This window comes from Dicentrarchus labrax, unplaced genomic scaffold (assembly GCF_905237075.1).
Source record: "Dicentrarchus labrax unplaced genomic scaffold, dlabrax2021, whole genome shotgun sequence".
Lineage (NCBI taxonomy): Eukaryota > Metazoa > Chordata > Actinopteri > Moronidae > Dicentrarchus > Dicentrarchus labrax.
Genome location: NW_026136720.1, coordinates 11,416,734 through 11,437,987, shown reverse-complemented (window position 1 = coordinate 11,437,987; position 21,254 = coordinate 11,416,734). Strand labels below are relative to the sequence as shown.

Sequence of the window (21,254 nt, the reverse complement as noted above, 5' to 3'; positions counted from 1 at the left end):
GAGACTTTTAGAACAAATAACCCCCCCCCCCCATCTACTTATACAGATCTGTTTTCCTACAATCAGTGAATCCATTTAATTAGTGTGCTTTCCAAGGCTACTGTATCTCCTCACTATCATCATGTGTAGCTAAGGTGTTAAACCACAGAGCATTAGGCAGTTTCGAGTCAAGCCAAGACACGTTTTTCTGTAGAACAGGAAACCCAGTGCTTGTTTTTTGGATTTAGGTATGAGTGAACTGCAGAGAATAAGTTAAGCTTGACAGTGCAGTCCTGCTGAAATTCAATGCTAGATGGTGCAGTTTAAATGTAAACTATATGCATACATTATATGGGACTGTGGGAATTTATGAATGCTTTTTTTTGTCTCTCTGTTTTTCTGTCACTCTCTCTGGGCCAGAACTGCTGCAAGCTGGCAGTGTATCTCTTTTTTTGGGCCCATCTGATGGCCTCCACTCCCACTCGCTGCTGTTGGATGAGGAGAGAGGACGTCTTCTGTTGGGAGCCAGGGATTACATCTACCTGCTTGACCCTGACAATTTAGCCAGAGCCCCTAGAAAGGTACATTATGCTGTGAGGAGCGCAGAAAAACAATGTGTAAATTATATATAGAAGGATATAGAACAGAAAAACATGGCCAAGAATGAATTTAGAGCAATAAATAAACAGCAGCTTTTGGTTTTGTAGCTATTCAGGCCATTTACTATACTTGAGAGGTTGTTTAGGTAGACTTTGAAGTGTTTACAGCAGTTTTAAGAGTCCCCACACACTCTGACAAAAGGATATTGCTGGAAGAAATTCAAGTTTGAACAGGAGATTGAGTAGCTCCTCCACACACAGTCCCCAGACATGCAAACTCATGCTTGAAGTCACTTAAGACATCCTAATAACCTCTGTTATTTGCTGCGAACAGCTCGTTATTATATAGAGAGTCATTTAGCTTCAGCTCATGACACTTATACCTATCTTGCCATTAAGTGGGGTGATGTAAGGTATTTTTTTTCCATTACTGTGTTGGTATCTGAAATGCATTCAGCCGCATATTGTTTTAGGGAAAAGTTCACCTTTCAGTCAACAGCAGTCTGAAACTGTCTGCCTGGAGAGTTCAGGGTCATCATTGGAGGGCACACGCACTCACACACACAATTATATACACATTTACGGAGTATGCACCCTCTCGCTTACACATATACACAAACACACAGATGCATTTGGACGGATGCCATATGTTAAAGTTTGTAGATGTGAGTGTGTGTTTATGCAGCTGAGGTTGATATGCTAGTGGGACGACAGTGTGTTTATTTGATTTTTATCTGGTTGTTTTAACTCTTAGTCTTCTCAAAGTGTTGCCTTTCTGTTGCCTCTCTGGTCATTGATACTGATGGCAGGGAGATAATGGACAAAGTAGCTCTGCTTTTCTGGATCAGTCCCTTAACAGTGAATATGATCTAGAGAATCAAACTTGGTGTTTATCAGTTAATGAAGACGCATACCTGGAACCAACCTTTGGGCACTAAAACACAACCATATATTCAGTTGTTTCTACCTTGATTTTTTAGGAGATAGCTGCTATCTTGTAAACTTTTTACCACAGTCTTTAAATATCCCCATATGCTGTGGTAAAACTAGGCCACTGATCATATTCTTTGTTTCAAAACCACAGGCCACACACTACTCAGTCAACACATCACGTTGTAACACTGGTTTTCTGGATGAATTCCTCAGCAGCATGCAATGATTTGGAATCATGAGATGTTAATATTTGTGCCGGTGTATTTGTATGCGTATTCAGGCTCTGTTGACCCATGGATAAGTTTGGCGATAGCTCTCCTTGGTAGGATTTAGGGGAGGTAACACGCTAAGCACATAAGCCTTTTATAACACATGTATGGACATGGTGGGGTACATTGAAGGGACACTGGACGTTATACCTCCATTTCTCTTTCGTACCAGCACCTGAAGGTGTTAATTATTGTATAACTGAGATCAGTTGTTTAATAATCCCCAAAATGTTGAAGAGTAATTAAGCGTCATTAATAATTTATTTAGATAGCACTTTTCAATAAACAGAATACAGACCAAAGGGAAGTAAAATACAAACTGGAAAATAATTGAATATAAATCATCATCATGTCTTTAAAAGAGATTTGATACAATGAAGAACTGGCTTGCCTGAATTCCTTAGGCAGTTTGTTCCAGAGTTGAGGGGCCCTGGAGGCCCTAAAGAGCCACTAAGAAAAGACCTTCTCAAGGGTCTTGGGCTGCTCTCAGGCTCATATCAAGTTAGGGGATCAGGAGCTTACCCGGTTGTACCCTTTAAAGTGATCCATAAAATGTAATTTTCTACTCTAAAAAGTAGCCAGTGTATAGATGCTAAAACAGCTAAGTATTATGCACTGTCCTTTAAGATATAGTGAGAAGTGCTGCTGCATTCTGAGCCCACTGCAGCTTGAACAGATTACATTGTTATTTTAATAGTTTAAACAGGTACAGCCCCATTGTAATAGTCTGGCAGTGATTTAAAGTGTAAGTGTTACTGTACATCGTCTTTGCAGATAAAGCTATAATATTAAACTGGAATTATAGTAGCATATACATGGAAAGTAACTATATGAGGACTGTTTTATAGTTTGAAGTGAAAGTGACTCAAATGTTACATTAAGAAATGTGAAATGTTTCTCTTTTCATTTATCTCTCATTAGATTCACTGGCCTGCTCCATGGGACCAAGTTGAAATGTGTCAACTGGCAGGAAAACATATAAATGTAAGTGCTTCTAAAGAAAGTATTTCATAACAAAAAAATCATATTGATTCCAAGTCAATAGGTACAACATTGTGTGTTGAAACTGTGTTCATTCAGACTAATAGATTACCTTTGCTCTTTTTCTATCCCTGCTGGTCCTAGTTGGAGTGTGGTAACTTTGTCAGGGTCCTCCACAACTACAATCGAACCCATGTCTATGCCTGTGGGACAGGAGCCTTCCACCCCAGCTGTGCTTTCATTGAAATAACTGGCCACAGAGAGGTAAAGTAGATATAAGTGAGTGAATCTCGGCAGGAATAAGGAGTTAGATTTAAATTTGTGTAATATTATCATCCTTTTTGTCTCTCAGGATGGTGTGTTTCAACTGCTGTCTAGTACAGTGGAGTCTGGCAGATTGAAATGTCCTTTTGACCCCTTGCAGCCATTTACCTCAGTCCTCACAGGTAAGATGAACCCTCACACAATGCTCTGGCAGCCCTCTGCCTGCCTTATCTCTGTGCACCAGAATTGTATTGCTGCACAGCAGCATTTACCCATGAGTAAATTATGTTTCTTCTTATGTCTCCACTCAGTTGTTTGAGTTGTTTGTATTCATGTCCCTTTTTTCCCCCAGCACTTTTATGCAGATTACTTTGGTCAAGAAAGAGGCAGACAGATATTTCTCAGGCAGCAACAAAGTTACTAGGCAGAGTAATGTAAACAATCATGTTTACATTTGAGCCTTATCTGTCTTGTTTGTTACTTGAAATCTGTCTCAGTTTGTGTTTCTGTAAATGGGTTCAGTGAGGTAAGCCAATGAAGTGGTAAAAGCTAAATTGTTTGTTTTCTGATATGTTTGTAATTGTGTATGACCTATTGAATAGGACTTATTAAAACTATTTGAGTTTTCATGTACAATAATGTACTGTATGTGCTGAATTATTTTCTGAATATCTTGATGTCATGATCAATTGACCAGTCTCTGTAATTGGTCCAGATCAGTACCTGTATGCTGGCACATCTTCAGACTTCCTGGGCAAAGATACAACATTCACACGCTCCCTTGGCCCTCCACCTGACCAGCACTACATACGCACAGACATCTCGGAAGACTACTGGATCAATGGTACACACATGCTTGCACATATCCACATTAACACGCTGAGTGCACTCAAAACTTGTTATTGCTTTTTCTCCAAACTTCCAGCCTCTCAACTGATACAAAGAGCCTCTCTGTGCCCTCTGGATGGTTATTGGCATTCCAGTGCAGAGGAAACAGCCCACTTATTCATTTAGCTGGAACTTTTATATGAATGCCATAGCTGAACAGGGACCACACCTACAGGGGAATTTACAGTGTGCCACAGAGTTCACGGTCTTAGTCACACAACCGCATAGCCATAGTCACATACACTTCCACACACATCGGCATGCGTAGTCATCACTGAGGAGGGAGTCCTCTCCCTGTGTGTACATTCCCAGTCTCAAGTGGTTTACAGCCACTGATGGGTTGTCATGTATCAACAGTTGTCACTAGCATCTAAATCCTTACACATGGTCTCCACATTTCACAACCACGCAGTCAGAGATGTTTGGAGTAATTATGTCTCTCTCTCACAGTGTGTGTATACTGCGAATGTTTAGGTGCAGGGCAGGCAGACGGGAAGAGCACATCATTTCTTGCAGTGTTTCTGTTTCTTTGAGCCTGTGGAACATCTTTGCAGTGCCGCAGGACTAACAATGACCTTCTGTCAAGTGTGTTAGCACTTGTACATTAAGCTGTTCCAGTTGGGGAATCACCCTCTGGTGGTTGGCTCAGCTTCTAGGATTTGAGCTAATGTTGATGTAATGTTACTGCAAGCCTTTGGACCAATTCCCCCCTGAATCAGGACACTGACGACAACATGCTGTTTATATTATTCACACTATTTCTTACATCGCATATAGTTTTTACTGTCTTTTATCTAACATAATTTTGTCACACTGTTCAATATCATTAAATAGTACTGTAATTACTAATTTGTTTCACATAGGATCCGTCCAGAAACTCTTTGATAGTATTGATATTGATCCAACTTACTTCTACTTTTCAGTTTCAGTACTATTTACTGCAATAATGATTTTATACTAATACTTTGCAGATTATAATTTTATATGCAAACATAGGATCATTTTATACTTCTACTTTTTTACCTTTAAAGCTGCAGTAATCAATACACACAAGAAATTATAACACAACTCTTAGTTCTACAGAGTGTGCCATCTTTCGGCTCGTTGTTTTACGGTAGCTTAGCTGTTTTTGTTCACTCTAAACTGCTTTAATCAACCTGATTTCCAGCTGAAGCAGCCAGCTGTTTTGAACAAAAAATCTCTGATGAACTCACTGTATGCTACTTGTCCACCACCAAATGGCAGACAACTAGTGAAAATAATCGAAATTTTTACAGCTAAAGAGCCTATTTTTTCCCTTATTGTTGGTGGAGATGCAAGACAGACAGTTAATGTGTCTTAAATTCATCGGATGTCCAGAAGCACGACTCAAAGTGAATGCTAACATTGCTGCTCATTGTGTTAATGGTCAACTGTTTGCCAACATGTCCAACTTTATAAGATGGTACTTTGTCTGTGTTGTGTGTCAGAAATAATCAATTAGTCCTCCTTTAAGTAAGGTTTTGAATGCAGGACATTTACTTGTAATGAAATATATACATTGTGGAATTGCTACTTTTAATGAATCGATCTGAATATTGTTTCACACGCTGGGAACACACGGTTAGGGTTAGCCAGATATTTGAGCCTGGATGTTCCAGCTAAAGGATGATCTTTATGCCACACAGCTGCATAACAAATACTGCCAGACAGGCTAAAAATCATATAAAAGTAAACAAAATTGCTTTTAAACTAAGGTAAACATTCTGGCAATCACTCTATTAGTCTATGTATCAAACTGTAGGGCAAGTTGAAGATTTATGGGCATTCCAGATTTAACTTCGGAAATAGATATGGTAATAAATCAGTCCTTTCTGTAGAAATAGAGCAAGAGTGTAAATAATCATGTGCTAAGTGTAGTGTTAATGCCGCCTCAAGGCTGCAGTGGCAATGGCAAAGCTATTACCTGACTTATTTTAACACTCTCCTGTGTCTCTCCTTTCCTTTCTGTGTCTTCAGAGGCCAGGTTTATATCTGCTCATCCCATTGCTGACACCTACAATTCAGATGATGATAAGATATACTTTTTCTTCCGTGAGGTGTCGTGGGAAGGGAACGACAAGAGCATCGTGTCCCGAGTGGCTCGTGTGTGCAAGGTGAGATATTACAACACGAGTGGTGTGGAAAGTGGGAGGTATATAGAGGCATGGTAAGGGAAGGTGAGGATATGACAGATGGGTTGACAAGTACAGGAAGAGGAAAGGGGTTGCAAGAGTGAAAACCCTGACTAGGATGATGTTCGTAGATGTGGAGACCCAGCTGGTAATGAGAGAAATGGTGCTTGGATGAAAGTTAAAGTAGGTGCAACGTAGTGGGACTATAGAGAAAGACAGTAGAAATACAAGACCTCTTACAGAGGGTGGGATTCATAGCTCCTACAATGATCTGATCGGATAAGGATCTTTGTGTTGACCACTACAGTGGTTTTTTTTGTCCCCAAGGAGGAGGCCTTCCTGATACATTATTCTTTTATAGTCATCTGAACGAGACTGCCAGCACCACTAAATCATGGGTTTAGCCCCTTTGTGCTCTGCTGACAGTGTATTCATAGTGCTGCTGCTTACATTGTCACTGGGGTCGATGTAGTTGAAAGATCTTTGTGACATCTTATTGTCTCTATTAATAAAGATAAAGCTAATAAAGAAATATTATTTTGTGGCAGAAGCATTCACATTTCAGAGACATATTTTGGCCTTGGAAAAGCTTTGCACGAAGGAGCATGTGTGGTACCATTACATTACATTAATTCCAATGCAACTTATAGTGAGAGTATTTGGCCTTGACTGTATCAAAGGTATATTGTAAGAAGCCCATTGTCCAACTTCGAATTCATACCTAAACGGAATCATTTTGACAACACAAACTTTCTCTCTGATCAGATGTCAGATGCTGCAGGACATTTGAGAAGCATATCATGTCTCAGTGCCTATTTAGTTCTATTTGAAAACATGTCAAAACAGCTGGAAGCTTGAATGGCACTGCACAGCTGACTGAGGACAGAATCAGAATAGATTCATGATTGAGGACCTTTTGTATAACATACAGTGTGCCATTAGTCATTCCAAATGGAACTAGCCCACACAGCAGTTTCCTATTAGCATTCGGAGGTCTATTGCTACATTCTTAGAAAAAAGCTTTTAGTGTATTTATGACTTGGGAGTAAGCTGTAAGGCAGACTAGAAGGAGATTCCTCTGGATAACAGCTCTCTCCTTTTCTTTCTCTTTGAGCTATCTCTCTCTTTTGGTCTTTGTATTTTTCCTTCACTTTCATTATCTGTAAGTGTGTTTTTCCCTGCATGTGAAAGGAATAAGGGCACTTCACTTCAATCCTTTTTGAAGATTATCACTATTGTGAAACATCCTCATTAAGTGCTTACATTTTTTTTTGTCGTCTCTTAACACAAGTGTGTTTTTGTGTGTGTTGAACCATAACAGTCTTTTCTATACCACTTAGTTAGTGCTCTGGTCAACTTTAATAGGGAGGTTCTCTTAAATTTTCTATGGATTACAAAGAGGTGCACTTGACTACTCTTACCATAGCTCAATCAAAGGTTGCTGCTTAAAACAGCAATTCATATGCTAAGATGAAACCCCTGCATTGTCAATCAGCAACCTCACTTGATTTCAGTGCTCTCTTTCAACACGCTGCACTTCCATTTGTTTCTCTTCTCCTTTGATGTTTTTCCCTCCTCTCTCTCTTTTTTCCTGTCTCTCTTTTCTCTTCCTTTTCAATTACTCCTGACTGTCATTATGCTAACAAGAAGGACTCCTTTGTGCTGGTTAAATAAGCAGATCCATTCTAGAGGCATGTGGTTCACCTGTTTATTTTCCTAATTAGTGCAGGAAATCTGAGTTAGGCTGTGTGTTGTTTCAATGTGTAAGTCCATCAGATGGATTACAGTTGGACTGGTTACATACCAAGTGTGTGCTATTGATTGTGGTTGTCTTATGGCCATGTTGGACAGCTGCACTATGCTGACTATGGTTTTGTTACATTTTATGTGGTTGTGTTTCAGAATGATGTGGGTGGGCTGAGGAGTCTCACCAATAAATGGACCACCTTCCTCAAAGCCAGGCTTGTGTGTTCCATCCCAGGACCAGACGGAGTGGACACACACTTTGATGAGCTCCGTAAGTAACTGTGAGAATAAAAAGTGAAAATGTAGGCCAATAAACTGTGTTTTATCTTCCGGAAGCTACCTTCAGAGTGCACTTTAGAAAGAGACCACATTTACAATTGCACCAGCAGTGGCACAGTAGCCTGACATATTAGACTGCAATTGCTGCTTCATATAAATAAGATGGAGGTGCAACAAAATCTATCATGTGAATAGGTAATAAAAACAAATGACCTTTATGTTGCTTCCCCTCTTTCTTATAGAGGACATATTTCTCCTCCCTACAAGAGATGACAAAAATCCCATAGTGTATGCAGTTTTCACCACCTCCAGGTAGGTTCAGTATTCATCACACCATCATCAACACCACCTGCACTCTCCTTTTCTTCCCTAGGCTTAACCTGGTCTCTTGTTTCCACTTTCCTCTCAGCTCCATTTTCCGTGGCTCAGCAGTGTGTGTGTACAGCATGGCAGACATAAGAGCTGTGTTTAACGGACCTTACGCCCACAAGGAGGGGCCCAGCCACCGATGGGTAGAATACGAGGGGAAGATACCCTATCCACGCCCTGGAACGGTGTGTTACCCGCTGAAGGGCAGACAGCTCAAACTTGATCACTCCACAGTTAATGATAATTTTGTTTTCACAAATTAGACAAATAAAATCCTCAACTTTCTTGCTAATTACAAAATAATATAATAATAAACATGGCCTAATTTAAGTATGCCTTGGCGAGGGTAAAATGTTCAAGATGCTGTAGGGTATACATGCTCACATCTGCACATGCAACCTCATGATGTATGATGTAATCTTTGGTTTGATGAGGCCACCCGACATGTTAATCAGATTCTTGTTTCATGTTGTTTAAAAAAATTTAATCAAGGGAGGGAAAGGGATTAGAATTTGGTGTATGGTTCAGGTGGACAGCTGAGTGAGCAGTGTGTTTGACCTATAGTATACACAGAAAGGGGGGTGGGGGGAGTAAGGCATCTGTTCCAGATTCCAGATGTGCTTTATCTCCTGCTGTTCTTCATTTGACCACCAGAGGGAGGCATGCACCAGTAAATTGTTAGACGGAAACCATTGGTCAATTAGCTGAAAAGAATTATAAGAAAAATGGTCACTGAACACATTTAGTCAGTGAATTCATCTAGAAATTGTAAAACTGTACACAAGATAAACTTTTTTAATTCTGTCTTTTAGTGTCCCAGCAAGACATATGATGCAAGGATCAAGACCACCAAAGACTTTCCCAGATGATGTGGTCAGCTTCATTCGATTCCACCCTCTTATGTATCGCTCTGTCTACCCTCTGACGGGCCGACCCGTGTTCACACGTGTCCGAGTGGACTACACCCTGACTCAGATTGTGGTGGACAGAGTTTTGGCAGAGGATGGACAATATGAGGTCATGTTCCTTGGAACAGGTGAGAGACACAATTAAAGTTGTTGGTTGAAATTCCATATTTGACCAGCAGGGGGCACTAGATCACCATGAGTTGCCCTCAGCCTTAAACCGATTTTGCTGATGCTGTTATGGTCTTGCTGTTGGAGAAATTTAGAAATGTATGGTTACTCTTGGATCCAATGTCCTGTCTTAGGTCTCAACACTGAACATTTTAATATATAAAACTATTCTATAATAATTCTTGGTCCACATTGTTGACGTGTGTGCATGGGTGGAGGTACTAGTTTTCATTGGATATGAAAACATTAGTTCTCATACTTGGCTAGTTTACATTATTCAACTCTTAATGAAAAATGCATGCTGTGTGGTTTGCTTCATTTATGCCAATCGCCCCTCCTCCTTCCTGCCTTGTAGATGCTGGTTCAATTCTGAAGGTGGTGAGCATCACTCAAAATAATTGGTCAACTGAAGAAGTGGTGCTTGAAGAGCTTCAAGTTTTCCAGGTTTATATGCACCACACAGCTACACACACAAATTCACAAATACAGAAACACAAACACATGAGTAGTTCTTTGATAGACGATGCCAGCTGTTTTCCAGCCGTGCTCTTTGGGACAGTTGACTCATCAAACTGTGAAATACTCATCATGCCTCTGTTATAGTCTGCAATGCTGATGGATTTTTCTGAACTATTAATCAACAAACAACAGAAGACTGTTGTCTTTACTGTAACACTGTTCCAGCAGTGTATTCATTCCTGAGGTTTTAAAAATGGTAACGTTTGTTTTACTTTTTGCAGGTTCCTACTCCCATCCTCAGTATGGAGATGTCTTCAAAACAGGTTCAGCTTCATTCTCATCCATATTATTTCCGCACTCTTCCCTCATTATTTCTGCATATCTTTTCTGCTCTCTACCTTCATTCATGCCACATGCATTCAGTGGAGTGTATATCCCTGATGTGGCACAAAACTTCAATTTAATTATTATTCAATTTTCCTCTCTCTCTCTTTAGCCTTCCCCATTTTCTTGTGGCTCTCTCTCTCCCGTCTGCCTCATTATCGCAGGGTCAGGGGTGTCAGTAGACACTTCAACCCCAATCACAGCTTCCATTAATCTCCAGCAGTGTTTGACCTGTGTGTGTATGTATGTGCATGCTCGCTGGTGTTTCCAGTGGTTGTTTTGAAGTCATGTTTAGGAATCCCTTTAACTTCAGGCGACTTGGAGCAGATCCTTTGAGTCATATTTGTAAAGATTTCTTACACTGAAAAATCCTTAAATCTTTGTGGTTCTTATTTCAGTTAAATGTTTTGATATTTTAAATGAGTCTTTGTGTTATAACACCTTGACCACCAGTTATTCTTGAAGAAACAGAAGAAACCCTGAGAGAATGTTGATGGATTAGCCTAGATGGAAGAGTATGTGTAAGGCATGTCAATGACACAACAAATATTAATTTCCTTTAAAAAAAAAAAAAAAATCACTCAGTGTAGAGTTTAATGGATCACTTCTGTTGTTGGACTTTATATATGTATATATTTTGTGCACCTCTAACCAAATTAATTTCCTGTATGGATAATAAACTTGAACTTGAAATGGATCTGTATGTTTACCTCTCCTAAAGCAGTGTGGTGTGTGTTTCACTATAGCAACAGCTCTACGTGGGTTCAAGTGAAGGGCTAGCCCAGGTTTCACTCAGTAGATGTCACCTGTATGGCCAAGCCTGTGCTGATTGCTGCCTGGCACGAGACCCCTACTGCGCCTGGGATGGACACACATGCTCACGATACATCCCTGCATCCAAGAGGTATGCTAGAGTCTTTAAAATTCACGTTGGTTAGTTGTAGTCATTATGTTGCATTGCCAAGCATGAGAAAATACCTCTTTAATTGTTTTCTTTTAAAGCTTATAGGTGCATTCATTAATGATAGGGCAGGTAACTTGTACCCAAATGAAATTGAAATGAAACACTGCCATTTTCAACAGGACCACACTCCAACATACAGATGAATAAAATGTCAATAATAATTAAAAACTATGAATCATTAAATTAGAAAATATTTAGTTCCTTTGACACTATGTTGCCCTACTTCTCCGTGTTATGTGTGTATGCGTTCTTTATTCTGGGACTGTCAGGCAAAGTTCATAGTTCTTGCTAAATATGTTTTCTCTTCACCTTTTCAGCAGTTTTCCTCACCAGAGGGTATTAGTCCATTTGAAGCATTGATTAGAGATGTGGTTCTTCAGCTGATTAATGCTACTGTCATTCCACACCTCTAGAGTGTAGTCCTCGAGGTGCAAGAGCATGTGTGTGCGTACTGTATGTGTGTCTGTGTTCTTTTCTTTTTTGTGTTCTTGCACGAATTGAGGCTCTACAGAACCTATACCCTACAGTTAGAGGTCACACTGCCAGATTATTGGCCAGTGGGGATGCTGTTATGGTTTGTCAAATAGTGGAGGCCCTGTTTTTGGTCTCAAGGGCTCTTTGAAAGCTGATCCTCACAGTGTCAGGGAGTGTAGGCTACAGATGTCCCATCACACAGGACTGACAGGAGGTGGAGGAGGTGAAATCAATACAAACTGAAGGAGCCCGAGCGAGCAACACCCAGCTAGAGGCTAAATAAACTGGATTTTTTTGTTTAACCATTTCCACTATAACATTTATGTAGGAAAACAAATGTCTGCAAATGAGGTGGAAATTTCATTTTACTTTTACTCCAGTTTCCCTTGTTTCAGGCACTTTTGAGAAAAAACAAACATTTTGGAAAATGGCACATGATTGTAGATCAAAGACAGAAAGAAGTTTTGTAGTGCATTTAGGTTTTTACACGTGTCAACCAGAGTAAGATACAGAGGGTTACCAGTAATCACAGGTCATCTTAAATCACATTTCAAGTGGTTGTGAAAAATTGTTGCTGGAGGTAATAGTCAGGCAACTTCTTCACATTTCACCACATAATTCCTATATCCAGTGTATGCAAATTTGAAAATACTTCTGGCTCAGTTAAATAAGCACAGAAAACAATTAAATTGAATTGAATTATATTTTGTAGGAGAGAGTACAGTTGTTGGCACCGCCCTGTATGTAATTGTTCATAACTAGTAAGGGTTAATCACATTAATATGGTTTAATGTTTTCAATTTTTTTTATAAATCATTTAACATAAGCTTTATAATTCATTTTCTGAAATTTGTGTGAGATACAAAATTACACTACAAACCAGTTGGAAGACAGGAAGACATATTCAGATCCTTTACTTAAGTAAAAGTAGCAACACCACTGTTATGTCACCGTTTGAGGAAAACAGACGAGAACCTGAATCCCTGACAACCTGACAACCAAAGTAAGTGTAGATTTCTGTAAAGCTGACTGACACTCCCAAACATAACAATAAAATGTTCCCAGAATGTCGGGAGAATGGAAACAAGCCAACAAAAACAAGGCAATACATAACTTGCCTACCAAAAAAAAAAAAAAAAAAAAAAAACAGACTAACAGCAGAACAAAATCAGAAAGGGAACTCTTAAGGTGTACTCCTTTTATTGAGGGCCTGGAATGATGATTGGCCAGTCTGTGGGAGCCATTAAGCAGCAAGCCCAGACTGCACAGGTGGAAACAAATCATGCTGTTAGCACCTGGAGAGAAAACAGGGGAGGGGGAGAGAAATAAAAGCTGGAAGAAAACACACACACACATAACAAGCCTTGCCTGGCAAATAACTACCCCACTGTGAAAATACTCCATCATGAGTAAAAATTCTATTTTTTAATTCTAAACTTGACTTAAATAAAAGTATGTAAGTATCAGTAAAATATAATAAAAGTATCGAAAGTACTAAAAATTTAAATTTAAATGTAAAATGGTCCCTGTTGGTGTTTTACTGTTATATATGATGTTTTTATGCTAATGTTACTGCTGCATAATTATGTATCTTGCATTTTACTGCTGTAGATGATTAGATGATTATGCTAGTTTGAACCACTTTATATCATGTTGGGTAGTTTAATCTGCAGCAGTATATCATATTTTATAGGATCATCATACATTTGTTGCATTGCTGTTCTGTAAGAACCACTTATCTCTAAAAAGTCAACTTTTTATGAACTCAGAAAAATGGCCCTGTCTTTAGTTTGGAGTCAAAGCATTTCTCAACTAATCCAAGAGGGTTTTTAAGTAACGTATTCAGCTTAAGAAGTAGGATCATTTTCTTAAACCATACAGGGACACTTAATCTTTCAGTTTATCAGAAGCATTCAAATTCCAAATCAACAATTTTGGAAATGCATGGTTTTTGCTGGACAGGAGAAATATTTTTATATTCCACTACTGCTGTATTGCACGAGACATACACTATATGAGCTTATTAATATGTGTCTGGCTTGTGAATAAAAAACAAAATATATATTTTTTAAAAACTCTCTCTTTGTTCTTCAGACGAGCCAGAAGACAGGACATAAAGCATGGAGACCCTGCCAGTCAGTGTTGGGACACAGAAGACAGTACGTAGACTTTGTTCTCTTTAGATGTTCAGCCTGTATCTGTCTTTGTTTTTCTTTGCTAGGTGTAAACACACATCCAGTGAACAGATAAATGAACCACTTTACGAGTCACTACAGGGAACCCCCTGCTATATATTTTTGAGAACCAGAGAAAAGATTGTTGGATCAATAACAGTCATGTTTTCTTTAGGTCTTCTTAGGGGACCGGCGGAGGAGAGGGTCCTCTTTGGGGTGCAGAGCAACTCCACCTTTCTTGAGTGTATCCCCAAATCTCAACAGGCCCAGATCCGGTGGTACATACAAAGACCTGGATCTGAACGCAGGGAGGAGGTCAGAGAGTGCCCTAATCTACACACTTGTACACACAAAAAAACATCCCCAAAATACATTTTCTCACACACTCCTTTTCTGCCTTCTCTTTCGTTCTCCACACTCTAAAGTCTGAAGGTGGACTTTGTTTTTGCTTTTCTTGAGTTTGCTGTACCTGAGGGGCTACATTTTTTTTCATGCCAGGTCCTGAGGCAAAGAAGTTACAGGGCCAAAGAACACTAATTTCTTACATAAGTACTTCAAAGCATCCAAAAACGTCATACTTGACTTCAACCTCATCGGCTATTAGGTCTGAGTGTGTGCCATCAGCAACTGTTTGTGCCATAAATCACATTTTTGCAGGTTCTGCTCATCTTGGGGAACATAAAAACAATGCCCAAGTTGAATACCAAAAAGTCATATCTGCTATGGAATTATAGGTAATAAGGGAGCAATCCAGGGTCTCAGTATTTCCGTGACTAAGGTCATTTTTGATGTTTATGAGTGTCCAGGGCTTTGTCAAACTTTGTGCAGCTCCTCTGTTTTTGAGGAAGGTGAGGAATGACTTCTACCAGACCCACCCGAGGGGATGGGGATGGGATATTATCTATCACACATGAAAAATGGAAATTGCATTTTACCCTGCATTTAACCTTTTTGGGGAGGGATTTTTTTTTTTTTTTTTGCATTTTGTCATTGAGTAGCCAAGTGCTTTCCCTTGTGGGTTAATTCAAGGGAGACTACAGCAAAATGAAGAGGTGGAACAGCAAACCATTACTTTACCGAAAGAGTAGTGGGTGATAGAGTGCAGAAAAGGACATATTGAAAGCTGAATTTTCAGCAATTTTAAGAAATTAAACCAAATCTCATAGGTACAAATCTAGTGTTTACTTACAAAACAGTTCATTTTTGCTAATTGTCACTGCATAGGACCAAAGTCACTTTAAAACGCAGATTTTGTGAAACAGCGAAGGACATACAGGGACAGAGAGATAATGTGTTTGTATTTGAGGTGTTGAAAGGAACTCATTGATGATGACACCCGTCTCCTGAATGAGACAACAGAGACCTACTGCTTACTCAGCACCTCAGTGCCCTCCCCTCCCCTATGAAAACATACAATCCTTCCTCCACCCATTGCGAGTGACCTGCTTACCACTCAACCCAGTCACTCTTCTTCTCTCTCCCTACTTCCCACTGCACTTATTTACTCCCACAACCCGGCCCCCTGTCCTCTCTCTCGGGGTTGAATGTAAACATGCTGACAGGTGCAGAGGTCAGTTAAGACCCATGTGGTCCTTTATAGCCCTGCGCAGCAGAAAGCCCTGCGTTTCCTCTGTGTGTGCCTATATGTGCGTGTTTCTTTATGATTCCCTACAGCAGAAATCATAACAGAGCGCTCCCTAGGGACAGCCATGTGTTTTGGGGTAATAAACACAATGGGGTGTTTTCTGTGTTTGTGTGTCTAGGCATGCAATGATATGTGACCTATTGTACTCTAGACAAAGTGATGAAGGAGTGAATGCAGGAGTTCTTCCTCCCCCGGGATTGTTACATGATGGACACAGAAGCTAAACAAATAAAGCATAATGTGCAGAATAAGGTGGATCAACAGCCAGTTGAGTGGTGTTTATAATGGCAAATGTTTGGAGTATGTACATAAACTTTTGTAGGTGACTGAAATGTTATCTCACTGTCTTCTCTGCCAATGAAAAGGTAGAACAGGCCACCTGGATTATTAAATAATAAATCATATTCATACATTTTCAGCTATCATGATACAACTTGCTGCTTTAGTGTTGGAAGAATGTCCTGATAAAGAAACCAGATGGTTCATTATGATTCACACAGTTTTAGGGAAAAAAGAAGAAATATTTAAATGGGCAAACACAGCTTCATAGTACAACAGCCATTGCATAAATAAATAAGTGAATGTTATTCTTTAGCAAGGCAGCCAGTGAACAACTTAAATGCTTGGAGACATAAAATACCCAAGACAAAAGGAAACTGCAGCACAAATGGATTTTCAAATAATTACACATGGCTGAAAGATGAATTGTTTCTGCTAATTGGCTTATAAATTAACATTTAACATGTCAGACTACAAACATGGCTTTCAAACTGATCAAGAAAAATAGGAAATAATTTGAGAGAAACATTTACTTAATTCTGGGTAGACTATGAGACTAATGCTTGAATTAATTCTGTTTTGCTTCTTTCTCGTGTGTTAATATTTATCATTAAGCACATGATTGATTGTTTTCTTAGCTGAACCCCAGGTATTCTGCTGATAGTCAACACAAAGTAAAGGAGTTCAAGTGAACCTCACTAAACTGGAGGTCAAAGGAACACAAGAGATTAGTTATGGCATGCTTTTGAGTGTCTTTGTCTAAGCTGTTTTACTTGGGAGATATTTAATTAGCTGTCTTGCAATTGAAACTATTTGGCATTTTTCTGTTCCATGACATCACAATCACTGTTGCTTTTGTTTTTTTCAGTACTAGTCATTGTTTTTTCTCTCTTTGTCTAGTCATTGTTTTCTCTCTTTGTCATTACCACCCGTCGCCAATGTTGCCTTTACAGGCTGCCAATGTTGCCTTTACAGGCTGCCAATGTTGCCTTTACAGGCTGCCAATGTTGCCTTTACAGGCTGCCAATGTTGCCTTTACAGGCTGCCGGTGATAAAGTACCAAGAAAACTGCAGCCTGATTACCTGTACTTCACACTTAGGAGCTTTACTGGCTGAAATATCAAAATGAAAGATGCAAGAGATGATCATTAACAAAGAAAATTCTGGCTTAAGATTCATTCATTACGCAGCCCTAAATGACCCTTACAGCACAGATGCAGGAGTCAAGAACAAGCCGTCTATTTATTTAAAGTGTTCGTCTTGGTAGCTGGGTTAGGTGACGTAGGGGATAGCTCTTTGTGGGACAAGGTGGTCTACCTGCTCTCACAGCTGGACATGTGGTGTTGGAGCAGGTGATGTCTGATGTGTTGATTCAACTTCTCACTCTCCCTGTGCTTTTCTTCCCCCTCGGTTTCCTTTTGTCTGTCATCCCTTTTCCTCTCCTGTCCCTCAACCTCCCTCATCCCATCTTAATCTATCCTCACTTAATCTCTGCCTTCATACTCTTTACTCCGTCTACTTTGTTTCTTCATAGTTTTTTTTGCTGTCTCTGCAATTTCCCATAGTCTCTTCCCTCCTGCGTTTCTCTCCACTCTTTCTGCCTCCCGATGGGTTTTGATAAAGGCATCCTCGACCAGCTGCTCCAGCACCTGCAGCCCACACCGATACTTATTCTTATCTTACACTCACACACAAACACACACACACTCCCTCCTCTTATACCCTCGTAAAGGTCAGCTATTACACATGTGAGCTGGAAGAGATTTCTCTTCTTTCTCACAGCATGTTTATATGTGTGTGTGTGTGTGTGTGTGTGTGTGTGCGCGCGCGTGTGCGTGTGTGTGTGTGTGTGTGTGTGTGTGTGTTCACTCACCTCCTGGAGCCTGGAATGCTGGCCCATTAGAAAATTTGTAATAAGAAAAGCATGGATGATGCTGAATTTCATCCACAGTGTTCATTAGAACAAAGCACAGCCTTTCTGAAATCTTGGGAAGTTCTTAACCTGTTGCTTAAGCTTTGAAAGTACTTACCCACACTTTATTTGACTATTAAAAACTGTGTTTCATTGGGTTGCACTGCATACATGCACACTTGTTTACGCATACACATATGCATGTTACTGTCCCTAAATACACAGACTCCAATACAATACACATAGTCGCATGCCAGATACACACAGACACACAGGTACACAAATAAAGACGGACCATCTGGGTGAGTTTAAATGTCTGGCGTTGCCGTTTAGTCACAGATGCCTTGATTTTGGATGGCAGTGGGGGGGCGGCTTCAAAGGCACGTAAATAAACACATAAATACTGATTGAATGATTTTCACAAACTGTCCAATGTCTCTGCAGAGACCTTGCATGAGTTTGATTTTATGTTTTTTAATATATATCTCATGTGTTTTGTCAGGTCAGTTAGGTGTTTCAGGAAATGAGAATGTGATAGGAGACAGATTAGTAAGTCTAATGTGGGTAAGGGTCAAGGTCCAAAGAGCCTTTGAGGCCTGTAGGTCTGCCTTTAGCTGGACAACACATCATCAGTGTCAAACCTAGAAACCACCACAGAACATGTGTAAAGGCACACACACTCACACTCGCACATGGTGCTCAGTTTTACAGCAATAAAAATGTATTATTATTATGTCAGTGTCAATATTAATAGCAATTTTTAACATGTTTTATAATTTTCATTTAATATATAATTTTATTAATTGACTTGTCAGTTTCAGTTTAAAACTCAAATGCATGCAGTTCACCCAAGTAGACAAACAGTTTAAACTAAAAAGTTAAAGTTAAAAAGTGAAAACTATTTCCATGCCTAAAGAGGAATAATTCATGCAAGAGCTGGCTAGGTTTCTTATCAGTTACACCTCTGGGGGGTCGGAGCAGAGCTGTGGGAGGTATGCTTTTGAAGCATTCACACATGCAGGGACACACGCTGGACACACACGCTCATGCTCTGTCTCTGTCCTCTGAACACAGCTGTGTTGTTTTAGGACCTGACAGCAGCCATGCCACCTGATGAATCATGGTGGATGCAAAATGAAAAGAGCGGACCATAAACATAGCACTTACCCTTACGCCTTAGTGACAAGCACACACACACACACACACACACACACACACACACACACACACACACACACACGAGTCAAATACCTTCTTTTGCTTTTGCTTACTGCTGACACTCATTGTCCATCTGACGATCTCTCCACACTGCATAATGACCCCTGGCCCCCCACACTGTGGGTGATACTCACCACACCCAATTCAATATGTTTCCTGCTTCAGGGGTCATTACCATGTTCAATGCACCTTGGATACAAATCAGGCGTGAAAATGTATGTGTGTAAACAGGGTGGCAAGCTAGTGTCGTTCTGATTGATTGTTTAAGGGTAGAAAGACAATATTTCTTGCTGTTTTGTTGCAAAGCTTTCGAATCTTGAATATATATATATATATATATGAGCAATTTAAGAAAGGACTATTTCACGTTATTTTGTGTTGTATTGTGTACTAGCTGTTCAGGCTAAGTGAAGGCAGCTGTAGCTATGTATGTACATCACCTTGTCCATTGTGATGATGAAGTTCTTATATGTTTATTTTTGTCTCTCAGGTTAGGCTGGATGATCGTGTTGTACACACAGACCGAGGTCTCTTGATTCGCTCCCTCCACGCCTCTGATGCTGGTGTGTATGTCTGCATGGCTCAAGAGCACACACACTTCACCCACACTCTCCTCCGTCTCACGCTTCAACTTGTTACACATGGACAACTGGATGGAAAGCCTAAACCCAGTGAAGATCCTGTCATGGAGCTACGTCACGGTGCTGAGTCCCGCCAGCGCTATAAAGACTACCTGAGAGTGATGAGCTCTCCCTATGGCTCTCTTGAGGAGTACTGTGATTCATTATGGCTGGAGAAGAGGCCTTTAAGGGTGCGAGGACGTGGCTTAGGAGCTGGCAAATGGAAACATATCCAGGAAATGAAGAAGAGCAGGAACAGGAGACATCACAGAGAGAGGGTAGAAGAGCGGGGAAAACAAGAGAGGTGGTGAGGACAGAGAAGCAGTGAGGGATGTGATAAAAAAAACAAAAAACATTCAGGGTTAGTTGTTTATTTTCACCAGACATGACACAGAACTGCAAAATTGCAATGACAGATCAATTCACGGACAAGCAAAATCTAACTCAGAGCTAATGGGGCATGAAAGGCTGAAATATACAGTTCAGGAGTTCAAAATAGAAAGTCAACAAGTAATGTGATTTTCGTTTGTGAATATGTAATTTCTTCCAGCTACAGTATGAACACAAAATTCTGTTTCAGAGAAAAATTATTTGGTTTGTCTCTGAATCTGAATGTTAATTTTGCAGTGAATTCCAAAAGGAAAATGGTTAAAATGCTTTGAATACCTCAGAAATCGTTGTTCAGTTCTGCTTGCAAATGTATGTTTCAGTGAAAACATCAGAGACTAAATAACAATGATTTTTGCAATGTGTAAAACATTATTACATCATGATGTTAATTTTGCATAGTCATCCGATGACTTCTATTTCAGCTACAGTGCTACTGGAGATTAGCTGACCAGATGAACGATTGCAGATTGCAACCAACGTGTTTTTTCTACAGCTTTCAAAGTTTTTTCCCCAGCAGTACAGAATGATGGTTAACAGAGTTTATTCGATGGTATTGAAAAATACAGTTGAATTGGTGAGATTGGGGAGAAACTAGTGGTGATGACAATGCATTAATGTTGAATGACTGTAAATATTTATATAACATGTACAGGAGATCCAGCATGCTCAATGTAGTCGTATTACTGATCTGTATAACTATAATGCTAATCATTTATAATGTTTGAGCTGACGAAATGACATATTTTTGTACAAATGTTTCACTCCTATGTACTGTAGGTTAAATAGATGTTTTCTTCATTGCTGTTTTTGAAGGTTATTTAAATAAATTTGTCTTGGATCCTCTGTCCCCTAAAAATGCTTACTTACATTCTAGGAAGAGATAAAATCAATATACAGGAAATCTATTACTGTAAAGTGCACTTCCAGGCACTCTCAAGCAAAAAGCAGACAGGTTGAGAATGGGTTAGGGTTAGTTCAGCTGAGCATCTCCTGATATAGAAACACAAATCCCTGTGCACTGTATGCAGATGTCAGAATGATTCAGGAGCAGCTGGTCTCTCTTGTTTAGTGTTTGTGTATATGTGTGTGTGTGTGTGTGTGTGTGTGTGTGTGTGTGTGTGTGTGTGTGTGTGTGTGTGTCTGAAGGAGAGGGAAAAAGAAAGGAAAGAAAGTGGGTGCCTTCAGAAGAAACCATGCAA

The 21,254-nt window shown here is 39.8% G+C and overlaps 1 protein-coding gene across 1 annotated transcript in view; it reads left to right on the top strand.

The window, feature by feature from the left end:
• The window catches only part of sema3d (sema domain, immunoglobulin domain (Ig), short basic domain, secreted, (semaphorin) 3D), a 31,784-nt gene extending 10,886 nt beyond the window's left edge, over positions 1-20,898 (top strand). Inside the window, 17 exon segments of the mRNA XM_051382523.1 lie at positions 400-560; positions 2,702-2,764; positions 2,906-3,025; positions 3,114-3,207; positions 3,741-3,869; positions 5,912-6,048; positions 7,969-8,083; positions 8,334-8,403; positions 8,501-8,645; positions 9,273-9,317; positions 9,319-9,496; positions 9,892-9,980; positions 10,277-10,318; positions 11,126-11,283; positions 13,912-13,976; positions 14,167-14,306; positions 19,536-20,898. Of these exon segments, the coding sequence (XP_051238483.1) occupies positions 400-560; positions 2,702-2,764; positions 2,906-3,025; positions 3,114-3,207; positions 3,741-3,869; positions 5,912-6,048; positions 7,969-8,083; positions 8,334-8,403; positions 8,501-8,645; positions 9,273-9,317; positions 9,319-9,496; positions 9,892-9,980; positions 10,277-10,318; positions 11,126-11,283; positions 13,912-13,976; positions 14,167-14,306; positions 19,536-19,976 (2,192 nt within the window). The 3' untranslated portion in view covers positions 19,977-20,898.
• Positions 20,899-21,254: the final 356 nt, after the last annotated feature.